The sequence below is a fragment of the Zeus faber genome, assembly GCF_960531495.2.
Source record: "Zeus faber genome assembly, chromosome: 6".
In the NCBI taxonomy this organism is placed as follows: Eukaryota; Metazoa; Chordata; class Actinopteri; order Zeiformes; family Zeidae; genus Zeus; species Zeus faber.
In genome coordinates, this window is record NC_137201.1 from 26918866 (window position 1) to 26934415 (window position 15550).

The 15550-nt window shown below is 45.3% G+C and overlaps 1 protein-coding gene across 1 annotated transcript in view; it reads left to right on the forward strand.

Annotated features, from left to right (window-relative positions):
* Positions 1–15550, forward strand: part of LOC307231370 (pleckstrin homology domain-containing family A member 7-like) — a gene marked incomplete at its 5' end in the record, with an annotated part of 129966 nt that overhangs the window by 96967 nt on the left and 17449 nt on the right. Inside the window, 4 exons of the mRNA XM_080002040.1 lie at positions 8402–8583; positions 12263–12772; positions 13391–13943; positions 15233–15316. Coding sequence (XP_079858166.1) covers positions 8402–8583; positions 12263–12772; positions 13391–13943; positions 15233–15316 — 1329 coding nt within the window. The remainder of the gene's footprint in view (positions 1–8401; positions 8584–12262; positions 12773–13390; positions 13944–15232; positions 15317–15550) is intronic.

The window sequence follows — 15550 nt, forward strand, 5'->3', positions numbered from 1 at the left end:
TTCAGTGTCTTCCTGTCAGTGTGTACGCGAGAAAGTACGGGAGGACCGGAAGGACAGAGGGGGTTTAAATCATAGCGTGGACTACGGAAACTGCGTAGGGACACAAACGGTAAATGTGCATTGACTTTGTATATGGGATAACGGAACCGAAGGAAGGACTAAAAAGGGCTTCCTCGGCGCGTCTGTGGTAAACATCATTACCGGTTCTCTTTTGAACCTGTGTCATCTATGTAACTAACATTTCAACGTATAATGTGAACGCAAACAACAGCACTTGACCCACACTAACACTCACGTCTAAGGTGCTTTGGCTCCTACACCACACATAGGCTTTACTTGGGGCCGGCCGTCCAGGTGTATTAGCGGCCGCCAAAGTATATTTGGCGACCCGTTCTAGCATTTTTGATTTTAATTTTTTTTGTCGGTCTGAGAGAACGACGCCATGCGCGATCGATTTTAGAAGAGGCGGACACGCCTCTCTACAGCGCTCCAAGCAGGAAGTGATGCTGCGTTGGTTGGAACTTAGAAAACTGTAAGTGATGCTGCGTTCGTTGGAACTTAGAAAACTGTAAGTGATGCTGAGTTCGGGGGAACTTGGAAAACATCGGCACCGGCTATCGGCAAAATTGTTATCGTAAACATCGGTATTGACCCAGAATTTCACAATCGGTGCATCCCTAATGTGTACCATTTGCCATAGAGGTCTATGTATTGAGATTTAGAGGATCTACATTTTCAGCTGTAAGGTTCTTGCGTTTTTGGCTGCATTTGAAAGCACATCAAAGGGTGGAAAAAATAGCCATAGTGCAGCCATTCAAGAAGCATCCAGCTTTTCATCATTGTCAATAAGAAGAATTGTCAGCATGGTGGCCTCTCGGTTCGATTCATCGAGTCAGTTGGGAAATTGTGAACAAATCCCACATTGACACAGATAGTCCGCCCTGATCGTCACTCATGATAATCAGATTTCTGAATGCAAGTGGCCACTGCAGAGCCAAAAAGGCTTTGGTCAATAATGGTTAATAGTCATTTAACTCCAATCAAAAGGTAAAATACCCTTTGGACAGACGTGAAACATCTTTTAAACTATTTTCTGATACTTTCATCCAAAGTGGAATACAGTTTCCTGACATCATAAATATATTGTAACCGTGCAGGCGTGATTAAAACACTTCAACCAAAAGGCACATGATATGACGGTAATTCAAGGTCCTCATTGGCCTTGAGCCTCCAGGGCGTCTTTGAGCATCCGTGCGTCATTATAACGTAACCTGTCATGTCATTACAGTTTATCTTGATTCTAATATGCCATGATGCATTTTGTTGATGATGGAAATGTTTTCATTTACTTTTCTTACCTTGTTTTTTTCCTCATCATTTTCCTGTTGATTATAAAGTTTGTTTACATTACATTACGTCATTTAGATTGCATTTGTTGATTCATTGAATCAATCAGATTTTGATGTATATTTTAACACTTAACTATACCATAACTGTAGTATTTAATGGATTCATGTAAATGAATTAACATGTGTATAAACATACGTATATGTATACATTATGCAGATGGGTTTTTTTTTTAATGGAGAATGTGCCGTCCACTGAACAAAAGCCATCAACTCCAAGCCAACAACCTTGACTTAAAAAAACTCAAAAACAACGGACTCAGAATGCCCGCTTTTGTGTTTGTTGGGGTAGATGCTTAAAGATTAGAGTTTAAAGATTAGACTCCTGCCAAAATCACTTCCCGCCGAATACACCATGCTACGGTTGATGCTACGGTTGGATTAAAAACAATGTATTTTTCCTTCTTATTTTAAGAACTCATTTTCATTCCGAAGTTTTCAAATCTTTCAGATCTCAACTCCGAAAATTGGTTCAGACCTTAGCTCAGCCTTTGAACATTTGTGTGTGTGTGTGTGTGTGTGTGTGTGTGTGTGTGTGTGTGTGTGTGTGTGCGTGTGCGTGCTTGTGCCGTGTGTGTTTGTGTTGGACAGGGACTCAGGCCTCAACTTTTGACCCTAATTTGCTTTTCTCTATTATATTTTTTGTGTTTGTGAGAAATTTAATTAATCACAGACTACTTCACGCACAAACACATAAACACACACACACACACACTGGGACCCTTGGGAAGGTTAGTAAACAATGTTTGTGTAAATCAGTTCTGGTTCTTTCGATTGCTCAGCCGATACTTTGATTACTGCGGCAATTCTGGAGCTAGCCCGTGGCAACAGGTGCTGACCTGCGGGGTTGTGCGGAAAATCAACCTGTAGACATCACCAGCGATCTCACCGGTCCTCCTTCAGTGAAGACACACTAGCACTGCAGCGCCGCCGCCATCCTCCCGGAATTTCACTTTTATTTTACCCGCGACCAAATTCCTCACAACATTACTCCCTGGTCACAGTGAGAGAAGAAAAAAATAAAAATAAATGACCAAAACCTTATTTTTCCATCATTGGGAGTCAACCCGAGTGATCTTTTACCTCGCGAGATCCCCCAATGCATGCAGCTCAGCGCGGCAGCTCTCCTCTCAGCCCCGCCAGATCACGCGGGTTTACCCCCGGTGATGGAAACACAAGGTCGAGGTTCGGCGGCCCCAGCGTCCCGGGGGAAAGCCTCCATTTGCGTCTCCGCCGCGCTGAACGCGAGTCCGGCAAACCCAAAGTGCTCGTACTGTATGTCGTCACCGTCACTCCACCCCATCCCAGCCCCCACCCCCTGGTCCACTGACGCTGCTCCTTCTCTTGTTCCCCCTCGGTCGGCCGCCTGACTGGGACACTCCCCTCACGCGCGCACACGCCTCCACGAGTGTGTGTGTGTGTGTGCGGCGGCGTCGGCGACAGCCCCTCCCCCCTACCCCCCCCTCCCTCCGTGAATAGGTACTTCCTTTACCTGGTGTGTACTTTCCTCGTCGTCTTCCCTGGGTGTGCTGTGGCTTCCGGACAGCGGGGCATATACGCCGGGCGTGTATATTCCCCCTGTCCCTGCGTGCATGGCCTGAGCGTGCTGTGTCCTCGATGTGTTTTTTTTGGATCTCTGTTATTTTGTTCCGTCCAGTTGGTTGGTGAAGTCATGTTCTCTCTCTCTCTCTCTCTCTCTCTCTCTCTCTCTCTCTCTCTCTCTCTCGCCCCACCGCTCCCTTTTGCATCTTTATCGCTTCCCGTCTGTCTTTCTCCCCTTCCCTACGTTGGCTTTCTTTCCCCTTCCTCTGTCTTCCTATTTCTTTCTCCCTGCCTCACCCCATCTATTTTCCTCCCCTCTCAACCTTTGTCTCCCCCTCCTCCCCTCTCCTCCCTTCACCGCTCCTCCTCCTTTTGCCTCCTCCTCCTCTCTTTGCTGTCGGCCGGGCTGCTCGTCTTCCACCTTTCTCTTCGCTCCTCTCTCCTTTCACCTCCTCTCCTTCCATCCTCTCTTCTCTCCTTTCCTTGTCCCCCCTATCTCCTCTATCCTTGCCTCCTCCCCTCTCCTTTGTGTGATTGTTGCAGAAATTGTTGTATTCCTGTTTGTTTCTGTGCTTCTCTCTCTCTCTCTTCTTCATCCATTACTTCAGCTTCCCCTGCTCTGTTGGGACTGATGTGGCCTCCTGCTGCACTTCTGAGAATAAGGAGAGAAGAAACATACTTTTAAGAAAGTATTCAGTATCAACAATAATTATCAAAGATAAAGGCGAAATAAATAAATGCAATAATAATAATAATAATAATAATAATAATAAATAAAATTAAATACAATAATAATGATGGCTTTTCTCTCAACCTTTTGATCGTACAGAAGCTAATATTTAAAACAAAATATAACAATAAAAAAAAAAACTTGATTGAAATTGGGACCTGTTGCGTAGATGAAACCGTTTGTGTAGATGGTTTGAAAACATGAAAATGTCACCCAAAGACAATGAATTCAAAAGGAAAACGGTTGGATCTCTTTGGTTGCTGTTTTGTAAGGTTTAAAAATGACATTTCTATTGGATATAGTTTAATGAGAATGTACCTTATCTGGTTCTCTGCAGGCCCAAGCTGCCCGGGCTTATCTTTGAACGCACAATGAGCCTTTAAATAGTGCCTGGACAAAAACAAACTGTGTGTGTGTGTGTGTGTGTGTGTGTGTGTGTGTGTGTGTGTGTGTGTGTGTGTGTGTGTGTGTGTGTGTGTGTGTGTGTGTGTGTGTGTGTGTGTGTGGGTGTGTCTGTGTGTGTGTGTGTGTGTGTGTGTGTGTGTGTGTGTGTGTGTCTGTGTGTGCGCGTGTGTGTCTGTGTGTGTGTGTGTGTGTCTGTCTTTGTGTGTGTGCATGCGCGTGCGTGTGTGTGTGTGTGTGTGTGTGTGTGTGTGTGTGTGTGTGTGTGTGTTAGACTGTGTTCTGAAGAAAGCAGCTGACACCAATGTTAGCCTTCCATACTGCAGATAGTGAAGACTAATATTAGAATATCAAAAGAGAGAGGAGAGATGGAGAGATGGATGAGATGGAGACAGAGAGTAGGATCGTGCAAAAGACTATATTCTATGTATTCTTTCATACAGAGGAAGTAGTTGTAATCTAATCTGCCTGTTCAAAAAGCCTAAATTCGACTTGTCTGTGGCTACAGGCAAATTACCACTTAATTTTTCTTTTCTTTTTTTTATATTTTGCCTTCATGGATAGATAGCAGTGAAGAGAGAAATGAAACGTTGGGGTGGAGAGAGAGAGGGGGAGATGGCTAGCTTGAAACCTGGGTCACTGCAAGGCATTTTGCCTCCTGCACATTGGAACATGAGCACCCTGTGGCTGTTTTTTTCGATGGAAATGAGCAACATGAAGAGGACAAATAAACCCTGTATCTTAATGCCAAACGTAAAAAAAACAGAAAGGCTTACGTAAATGTGTTTTATGCAAGGAAAGTTCTTATTCGCAAAACAATATGCCGCCAATTACTTTCACTGGCGGTTTCTGACCAGTTGATTAATACAGAGGCGGCGGCTGTTTGTTCATTCTCTGTGTTCGTGGCGGTCACATTCACACAGCTAAAGTACCAGCTCAGCATTTCCAGTAAAGAGAGAGACAGGGTTTATTTCAGACTGCGTCCTGCTCTGTGTGTGTGTGTGTGTGTGTGTGTGTGTGTGTGTGTGTGTGTGTGCACGTGCGCGCGTGAGAGAGTTCGAGAGAGGGAGAGTTGGAGAGTTGGAGAGCGTGAGAGGACGATAACAGATGTTTTGACGGAGCTAAAACCGAAGAGGGTGGAGGTGTGAGTAGTAAGAGACAGCGAGAGGTTGCGCTTGTGACCGAAAGTGAGCTTGTGTGTGTGTGTGAGAGAACCAGAGAGCTCATGTCTGTGTGTGTGTGTGTGTGTGTGTGTGTGTGTGTGTGTGTGTGTGTGTGTGTGTGTGTGTGTGTGTGTGTGTGTGTGTGTGTGTGTGAAAAGCTGTTTTGTGTATCTTAACCACGAGTCCAACTGTGCATGGCAACCCTGTATCTCTCTTTACTGGACGGTTAGAACATCAGTCGGTCGCTGTGTAGTTTAACAGTCTGTCACCCTCGGTTCATTAGATGCGGTCTATCCCTACACATATTTGTGTGTGGTCTCATATATGAGTCCACATGTGTGTGAATTTGCGATTGTTTTTACGACGAGAATACAGCCAAGATTACAGTATATTTGCGGGTTTTATTCTGAATTCTGTGCTGTACATTAAGTGTGCGAAGCTGTGAAACGTGACACAACGGAGGAAAATTCAGGAAACTACACCCCACGTACGGCAGGTGTGAGCGGGTGTGTACCCTAAGTGTGAGGAGTGCTGGTTTGTGTATCGTTACCATAGTAACACTGCGAAAAACAAGCTGAAATGCTTCAGGGTCCCCGCTCATGAAAACACAATTGAAATTAGGCTTCGACCGATTGTCGTATTTCCGATATTTTGGGCCAACATTGACATTTTATTATATATGGGATATCGGCTTAGTCGATATCATAAACCCCTGATATACAAAATAATAAAAAGCGTCCCTCGGTAGGGCTGGGCGGTATACAGACTTTTTACGGAACATCGATATATTTTCAAACAGCATATAGGATGAGACAATACCGTTTATATCAATATAGTTCGATGTTGCGTTAAAAAACATAACCCGTTTCTCCGGTAAAGCCAAGCCAGCCTCTCTCCTCTCTCTCCCTCTCCGTGCAACCCCGCCCGCCCGCAGAGGGCGAGTGGGGACAGAGGCAGTCAGCGTACACCATTCGGGCTCCGCGGGTTGTGTTTCTTTCGAGCTTAATTTAAAAACTGTGGTTGCTTGTTACGAAAATCCGATGAGCATCTTAATTTATTTTACTTTCATGGTCGCTCCTTCCAACGCAGAGGTTCCCAGCCACCGCGCCTCGGACCGGTAGTTGGGACCACCGCTCTGTGGGCAGGGATTTTTGCGTGGAGCTGCTCTTTTGTCCCTCTCAGGGAAGAAAAGGGAAATGGTCTGATGACAGTTGTTATGTACTTTTATTTTGCAAATGCAATTTTATTTTCTTTGCAAATTCTATTTATGAAGATAAATAAATAAATAAATAAATAAATGAATACTTCGTTTAAAAGCAGTATCCTGGAATTATTACACTTTTTGAATTTAAGGATATTGAATATAGGCACAAAATATCAGTATCGACAGCCTCAGTCGAGCAAATATCGGTATCGGCTCTTAAATACCCATATTGGTCAAACCCTAATATAAACCAAATGAAGAAATCATTCGCAAATGACCATGTTGTCCCGCAAAGATGCCACCACTGAACCCTTAATTATCCCACATACACAATTTAATAGATGTATTCCACAAAGGGAAGATGTAGGGCTTTAGTAACTTATGATGTGCATGCATTAGCTGTACATACTCTCATTAATTGGCACATATCACATATTGGACTAAATGTCGTGGCCTACTACATCTATGTATCGGGAAAAAAAAATTCAAATCACATGGCATATTTTTGATGTTTTGTTTATTTCCGTATCCGGGTAGAGTTCAAGTTCAAGAGATTATTTGTCACATACATACACATACGGTCATACATATATGCAGTGAAATGTCATGACACCCGGTGGTTACGCACAAGCTCTATAAGCTCGAAAAATACTCAAATGTGCGTAATCGACACGCGCTGCTCGCGCAGGCGGCCGCAAGAGGCGGCGCCACAGTAGCGGTAGATACTGTCAGAGACCCTTGTACCTCTCTTCCGGAGTAACAACAGGTATTGATTCCCTTCGTGTTAAGTCTGTTATTTCCCAGGGCAGGAATTTGACTGTGACTGTGTTGGTCTGTGATGCCGCCAGATTCCCTCATGAGCTGGCATTATTTAAACACAAAAATAATCCGTTTGAGGAAATACTGATGCATAACATGAAGATCTTGCTGATACACCTCAAGGCTGTCTCTGACACAAGGCCATATTTTAGCCCCTTTGTCCCTTTCTTCAAGCTGAGAGCGAGAGCTTTTTGTTGTTGTTGTTTTTTTAAGGTGAGATTCTTCTGAATGTGTCTTTGAATTCCTCTGGCAGCTTGTTAGATCTGCTGAATGAAAGCCTTTTTCTAGTGTGCCTTCAGAGTGGCATATCCATCAGGCGGCTAAATGGACCTGTCAAAAGCTTTCATTTAATCACACTGCAAACACCTCATCAAAGGGGCAACTTTCCCCAAGATCAAGTTCCTAACTTGAGTTTTTAACTGAGTCCATTTGCCTTCCTATTTTACCTATTTTAGACTCTACACTTTTAGATTTGAGATTTTTTCCTAACATTACCAAGCCATAGAGACGGGAAAAATATATATTTTAAACTGTAATTAATTCTTTGCTTTTACCTATTACCCTTTGCAGCTAATTTTAACAGCTTAACAATCATTTTTTTCCTGCAAGATGATAAAATATCTTTTTATCTATTTCTCTCCGTCTCTTCTTTCTATCTCCTTCAGTTCCTTTCGCTCTCCCCGTTGTTCTTTAACATTTTCCCTGTAGTTGCCCAGGCTGAGTGTTAGAATCAGAGGAGGTTTGTCCCACCGTCTGTCTTCCTGTGGCATTTCGACATGGTTGGACATTCCCTCCCTCTGTGACGACCCCGTGTTTCTTTTTGTCTGTATTACTGGTGTATCTGTCCCTCACCGGTCAAAGCTGTGGCTATGTTGTTGTTCTTACTGTAACTGGCCTTTGTTTCTGTCCCTGTGTTTCTATTGGCTGGCTTCTTCCATTTAGTCTCCCTGTATTGGTCGGTTGCTACTGTATGTGTCTTGTTGTTGACAGCATGGAATACCCCTGGTTCTGTTTTGGTGAAAGCTGAGGTTCACCTCACACTCACCCGCTGTATATACCGGACTGGATGCCCTATCTAGGATCTGTCAAATTCTGTGACTGTGCCACTGACCCCGCCTCCTCTCTCTCCCTATAGGCAAGCCACACAGGTATGCGCTCGTACATTTACAAGCAGAGCTCTGTGATTGGCTCGCAGGCGGAGCACGGTGGCATGCGGACGTACTACTTCAGCGCTGACACGCAGGAGGACATGAACAGCTGGCTGAAAGCCATGAACCAGGCAGCGCTGATGCACAGCCTCACAGACACAATCATCAGGTAACAGTGGACACACACTCACACACACACACACACACACACACCAGGTACTTAATGGACCTTGGTCAATTAATTTACACATACCTAAAATACAGCATGTGTATATACAGTATATAAACAGCATATATATATATATATATATATATATATATATATATATATATATATATATATATATATATATATATATATATATATATATATGTGTGTGTGTGTGTGTGTGTGTGTGTGTGTGTGTGTGTGTGTGTGTGTGTGTTGTGAACAGCTCTGTTCACTGACACGTGTTCAGTTGCTTAGTTAGTTAGTTCCTCCCGTTCCTTCTGGACCATTGGGCGACGAGCCCCCACCATTTGCTCCTTACCAGAATGGCTTCCTCTCGTCGTTTCCGTGACATGCTTTTTTTTTAAAGGGTGAGGTTGTTAACCCCAAGCCCAACCCCCAACCTGGAGGAGCTGACTTACCCGTGTCACAATGGCATTGGAAGTTAAACTGCTTTACTGGAATCAACATTAAAACTGTCCATGGATGGAAGTGAAACACAGTGAGGGGGACTAAGTCTTTCTAGCAGTGAGGTGCCGACACGTCAGGGTTTTTATCATAAACAACCAACAAAAAGGCTCGCTGGACAAACATGAACATTAATTATAATTCAGATTGCTCAGGGTGTGACAGTGGATCCTGTACCACACGATCCTCACTGTAAGACAAACAACACATGAGAAAACTCTCCCAGCCGACTGCGACCAATCAGTACCGGCGGGCTGGTCGGGCCGAGTCAGAACAACTAGGAAAAAGTCCACGCTGTAACCCACAGACCCCGGCTTAACCACGGTCCCTCTTCTGCCAAATACCCCCGCCGCTCGTCTTAGTCCGGGGAGCCCGTCCGACGCCCAAGAGCGTGTAGTTTGGCTTGCAGGTCCATAACATACTGAACTTCATTCTAACTTGGGCTAGGCCCTTCCTCCTACTTTTCCTTAATTAGGTCGAGCACCCCCTGGGGTCTCCTGCCGAAGAGGAGTTTAAAGGGAGAAAATCCCGTGGAGGCCTGGGGAACCTCCCGCACCGCAAACAACAGAGGGTCCAACCATTTATCCCAATTACAGCTATCGTCGTGCACATATTTACGATCAATGTTCAAATTTGCGATCAAGCCTCTTATTGAACCGCTCCACCAGGCCATCGGTTTGGGGGTGGTACACGCTGGTCCGAATTAAACGGACACGCAACAGCCAGTAAAGTTCCCGAAGTGTACGTGACTTTGGACTTTACGAAAACCAACAATTGGGTTATTTCCTCACCTGATTGAGTGCTCACTCGATATAACCTGTCCCTAATAAGCGAGCGAGCGCGACGTCTGGGGGGCATCAATATACCACTGATTTCAACCACCCCCTCAAAGGCCCCACTTATGATATCGCCCCGCGACTGCTCTAGCGGAAAATCGTCCGTGGTGGCAATCAATGGGACTGGGGAGACCCCCCGTGCGGACTCCACCGCTTCCAACCCTGCAGTAACCTCTAACAAACCCTCTACGTCACGCCATGCAACACTCACATTTCCCTACTGACTGTGAGCGCATTCCCCAGCCTCCCTGGTTAAAGCTGTAAACCCTGGCCAATCCCTACCCAAAATCAGGGCCCACTGCGGGGCCACCCTGGGAGTAAATGGGGGAGAGACCAGGGGGGATGGGGAGGAGGGCTATATATATGAGCTTCTGAACTTACTGTTCTTTACTAGGGATTCCACTTTGCTACTAGGTATTTCCACATTAGTCTCATTCCACAGAATCCCCACAAAACGATTGCTCTTGTCACGTGACTAGCTGGATGGCTCCATGACAGCTTTACCAATTAACAATCTATTACAGTTCAGTTCTGACGATACCCAGTCCTGTCCTTACTGTCCGTGTGCTCTGACAGATGTAAGACACGGAAAGGAAAGGCATTTTGTTTTAAGTGTTAAGGTTTTAAGTGTGGGACTTTGGAACAGATTGTGTTTTCTCTAGGTTTTCAAGTCTTAGTGTTTTACACAGCAATTATTCAAAGCAGCCATTGCCCTTAGGTTGGTGAGGTTGGTGTGTGTGTGCGTGTGTGTGTGTGCACGTGTGTGTGTGTGTGTGTGTGTGTGTGTGTAATCCTAACACATAAATGCAACAATTACATTTAACGACTTTGAAACACAGGCTTTTGCTTGACCCTCTGGTAGATGGTAATTTTACCAACGAGGACGGCCAGCTCCTGCATTACCTGCTTAATATAGTCTGATTGCTGTGGAATTTATTCTAAAAGGAGAATTTCAGCACCAGTTTGAGCTCACCAAACGGATCTTTACGCTGTTGGAGGCGTAGAAATGGTGTGTGGGAGTGAGAGACATAAAGGCAGATGTGAGAGGGGCTGAGCAAGAGAGTAAAACAGAGGTTGATTGATTACAGTCCACAATAAATTATATTGCATTGTATGTCTTTCTGAATTGCATTCTCTTCCATCATCCTCATCATCGTCCATCAAGGCAGAATGCACAATTGCGTTTCGTTGACAGTTCGTCTGAATAAACATGCATATATAACTCAATATGAGGTCATCTGCGTATTACACAAAAAGAGCATATTTGTTATCATGCATTGAGCCAGTCTGTGTTCCACATTTCATTTCAACATGGTTAAACGTGGTCTTTGATTGGGCAGCCTCTGGTTCTATTTATTATTAGTGTATTATTGGGGGAATCTGTTGGCCCTGAACAGATTGCAGCACAATTCGCTGACAGGCTTCAAGGAACCTTCAATTTTTTTTTTTTTTCCCCAACTGGAAACCCCAGTGAGATTACGCTTCTCTGTGAAAATCTGAATCCTGTCAGGAGGTTTATATTTTCTTTTTATTTTCTTTTTTCTTTAAGGCTAAGAGTGGTCAAGTAAACTTAAATGTGGTCCAAAATATATAAGATAATCAAAACCCTCATTTGAGATTATATTCAATCAAAACAAAACATGAAATTGTACTGATAGGTAGAATATGTTTCCTCAACTAAAGTACTATGTCTGGGAAATATATCTAGACAGGTGCTATAAGTCAAATACTAAATAAAGAACTAAGATAAAGCTTAAATTATTGTCTAACACTTAATGGTTACTTAATGGTTAATGCTAATCCCTTCTGTTTAGGTTTTCTTCTTCTTCTTCTTCTTCTTCTTCTTCTTCTTCTTCTTCTTCTGTACTTCATTTATTTCAGTCCTTGGTGCAGTATTTTAGTGAATTTAACATGCAAGTGTGTCTTGGTGCCAGGGATGACATTTACAAGCTGCACACCTCATTGCTATGAGAGGTTCTGCCCACCAGCTACCATTTGCTAAAATTACCTTCCTTTTTTTGTCTTGCATGTGAGAGATGTTTGTCCATATTACTCTTTCCTGTGATGTCAAAAGGTTTAACGGAAGAGAACAGTAACTATAGGTCACAACTTCAAGAAGGTTCCACATACTGTCCATGGCAAATTTGGGAAACACAATTGGGAAACCCAATAGGGAAACAGAATTGCCACTTATCAAGTAAGACTGAGTGAACCTCCTCTTGAGAAGGATGGGATAAAGCCACCTGTCAGGACGGTGATGATGGAAGGAACTGTCAGCGGGGTAAAAAAAGGACTGAATGACGTGAAAATGAAAGCCTTTTCTTCTTTCTTCCCAGACCAACAGACAGGTCGGAAAAGTTGAGCTCGTTGGAACGAAAAGCCGTCCCACAGACAAACCACGTCAACCACAACAACACCAAGACCCCCAACCCTGAGACCGCCGGGCTCTTTGTGCACGAAGTTCTCCTCGAGCCCATTCGCCACGACACGGAGAAGCCCCTATCCCACCACATCACCATGGAAATGGACACGCACACCTCCCTCCCGACGAACCCTGCACCCTCCATGCTGCCCCAGGTCGACCCCGTGTCGGCCTCCGCGCCCGTCTCCAGGGTGCAGTCCCGAGCCCCGTCACGGGCCGCGTCCACACTGCCCTTCAACTCCTGCACCCGGAACGGCCTGGTGTCCACGCCCAGCCCCATCCTGGAGCCCAACGGGATTGGGGCGGGAACGTACCAGAGGAGCCCCCCACTGTCCTGCAAGGACCCGCACCAGCAGGTGCAGAGGAGGAGCACCCTGGAGCAGGTGGAGCACTGGATGAAGGTGCAGAGGGCTGAGCAGAAAGGGTAGGTCACTAACCATAAACATGGAGTGTTCCACCCTGTGCAGGGATTTTCTGAGTCGGGACCTCAAAATCAAAAATCATATTGAATTGAACAAATTGTCCATTGTTACACCTCTAGAACATAGAGGATTGGTTTGCCGTTTTTCATTAAAATGGTGGTTCCTATGTTATGTTATGTTCGCTGAGTGCTTTACTATTTAGAGACCCACCGATCTTCACTGTGCTTCAATGCAGTCCGACAGGCAAACACACATAACGACATGCAAAGTAAACAGGCTCTGTTGATGACAGGGTTTTCATATTAGCACACAGTTCCCTCTAGTGGTCCTCAGTTCCATCACTCTGGTCTAGGGAGAGACGCAGCCTCTCTGGGCTTCTTTTCAAAAGGATGAGAGCGGTATTGCAATAATGGTGTAATAGTCTATTGATAATAATAGCGGAGAACAATAATTCTCTTTGTGAAAATGAATTAGTACGTTTTTCACGGTGTAGTCTCAAAAGTAAACAAAAATTTCAATTAGTTACAATATGGAATCACAATAATTCCAGCATCACAATACCACCTAAGACCTGATAGATAAACACATTCCTTGAGTGTCCTGCTGCTTCTTCCTCACAGCCCTCCGTCCAGAGACAACACACTTCCCCGGCGTTCCTCTCCCACTCATCCAAAGTTCTCCTCTGGGGAGACCCACCAGACCCTGCCAAAGACCCCCCGACCCAGCCCCCCACCGGTGGCCCGCATTGGGGAGTACAAGTATGCCCAGGACCGCCTCAGCCACTTCCGCCTGACGCCGGAGCCGAGCGGCCCGGGGGGAGGCACCGTGTGGCAGCTGTACGAGTGGCAGCAGCGCCACCAGTTCCGCCACGGCAGCCCCACCGCGCCGCTCTACACCCCAGCCCCAGACTACCCATACGGCCCGCGCCCCCCCTCCACCGTGCCGCCCACCTCCTTGGCCCCCAAGTCGGACTCTGAGGGGCATCCCCGCTGCGTGTCCGTGCCGCCCTCCAGCGCAGACATCCCCCCACCGGGCACAGGCAGGATCATGTCACCCTTGCGGAGGCCACACACACCCGCCGAACGGGTGACGGTGAAGCCCACGGGGGACAGGTCGGCACTGGACATCCCCATCGCCGCATCCCCGCGACGCGCCAAGTCACAACTGCTCAAGGTGAGAGGAGGGACACAGGGCTGTCACCATCATGACATTTGAGGTGCCAATTGCCATACAAATAATGGTGATTAACAATTTAATTGTGTCTTTTGTAATATCATTGTATACCCTTATAACAGTGTATTAAAATTAATCAAGCTCATGAAAAATATTAATTTTTTGACATTGAACATTGAAAACATTACAGTTTCCAACTGAGGGAAACACACATCATTTACATTTTATTTATCGCAACACTTTTATCATTGGCCCAATATTGGCCTTTTCTGATGGAAATAATAATAAATAATTGTGGCGATGAGGCGATGTATAATTGTGACAGATCTCGTCAGACATTATCCTGACTGGCTGTACAGAACAGACTGCAGTGTGCCATTCTGGGAATTCCGTGGCAGGATTAGCCCAGACGTCCAGCGTTATCAGCAGCTCGTGGGAGCATTTGAGGCCAAAGGTGCAGCGCCCTGACAACAGAGAAATATTCCTGTGTGGCCTCAGTACATGACTAGGAAGTGGTGCAAGGATAAGATAAGGGAGAGGAAGATAGGTTGGTCAAGAAGAAAGGAAGTTGGGTAGAGCGCACACTGGCGTCCGGGTCGCACACAGAGGCCGATACAACCCACCGTCCCTTTGGTGCGAGGTGTAACAGCAGAAGGATTCCCTGGAACCCTATCCTACCGCGCTCTCAGCGCTCTTAGTGTCTGCCATCGCGGAACTAATTAACTCTCGCCAGTCATTTGTGCTGTTTTAAGGCTTTGAATACTGACACTCTTGTGCCGTCAAGGACCCAAATGTCAAACGGAGGAGGCGTCTTTCTCGCTGACAGAACTGGGCGGGCGTTGGAATTGTGCTCTAGTAAACAGAATGATTGTCTTAGTGCCTTGGGGCTCAAAGCCGGGCCGAGGCGCTGCAGGCGACGCATTTGGCACACGAGCCGGAGTTGGCATGTTGGCGACCAAAAACCACATCCAACATCACCAACTATGATATGCCTTATTTTCACTTAATCACACATGTTTTATGATCGCATGGCATTCAAAAATAATTGAAGGACTCATACATTGTACGTCATCCAGACGTTTGTTTTTTTTAAGCCGTGTATACGTGATCTGTTTGAAAGTTGAAATGATCTGAAATGTTCTTGTTCTTGGAAAAATATACCCAGACCAAAGGTGCACAGTGTTCTGCATCTTTCAGTGAGCCTGGATCGTGTTCCGTATTTCTTTTTGTACGATGCAATCAAAACTTTTCTAAATCCAAATGACGTGTGTGAAATGTTTGATCTGCAGGCGACCACCATCGATAGGCGGTCAATGCCCACTGCTGGCTACATCACACACACAGTCAGTGCACCTAGTCTTCATGGCAAAACGGTAAGCCCCCTCCCCCCAAGTATAAAAATACCAATACCATGTTTTTTCAAAATATTTCTGACTTTAACTTTCTGCTGACAACATTATACATAATACATAATCCATCTTATACACGTTATACATAATACATCTTACATTCTTATTCTCTTGTTGAGTTCTCTTATCTCTGTCCGTTGTTACTGAGTGTTCACACTGCCAGCAACCAGCATTACCCTGTGTTTTATTTCTCCACAA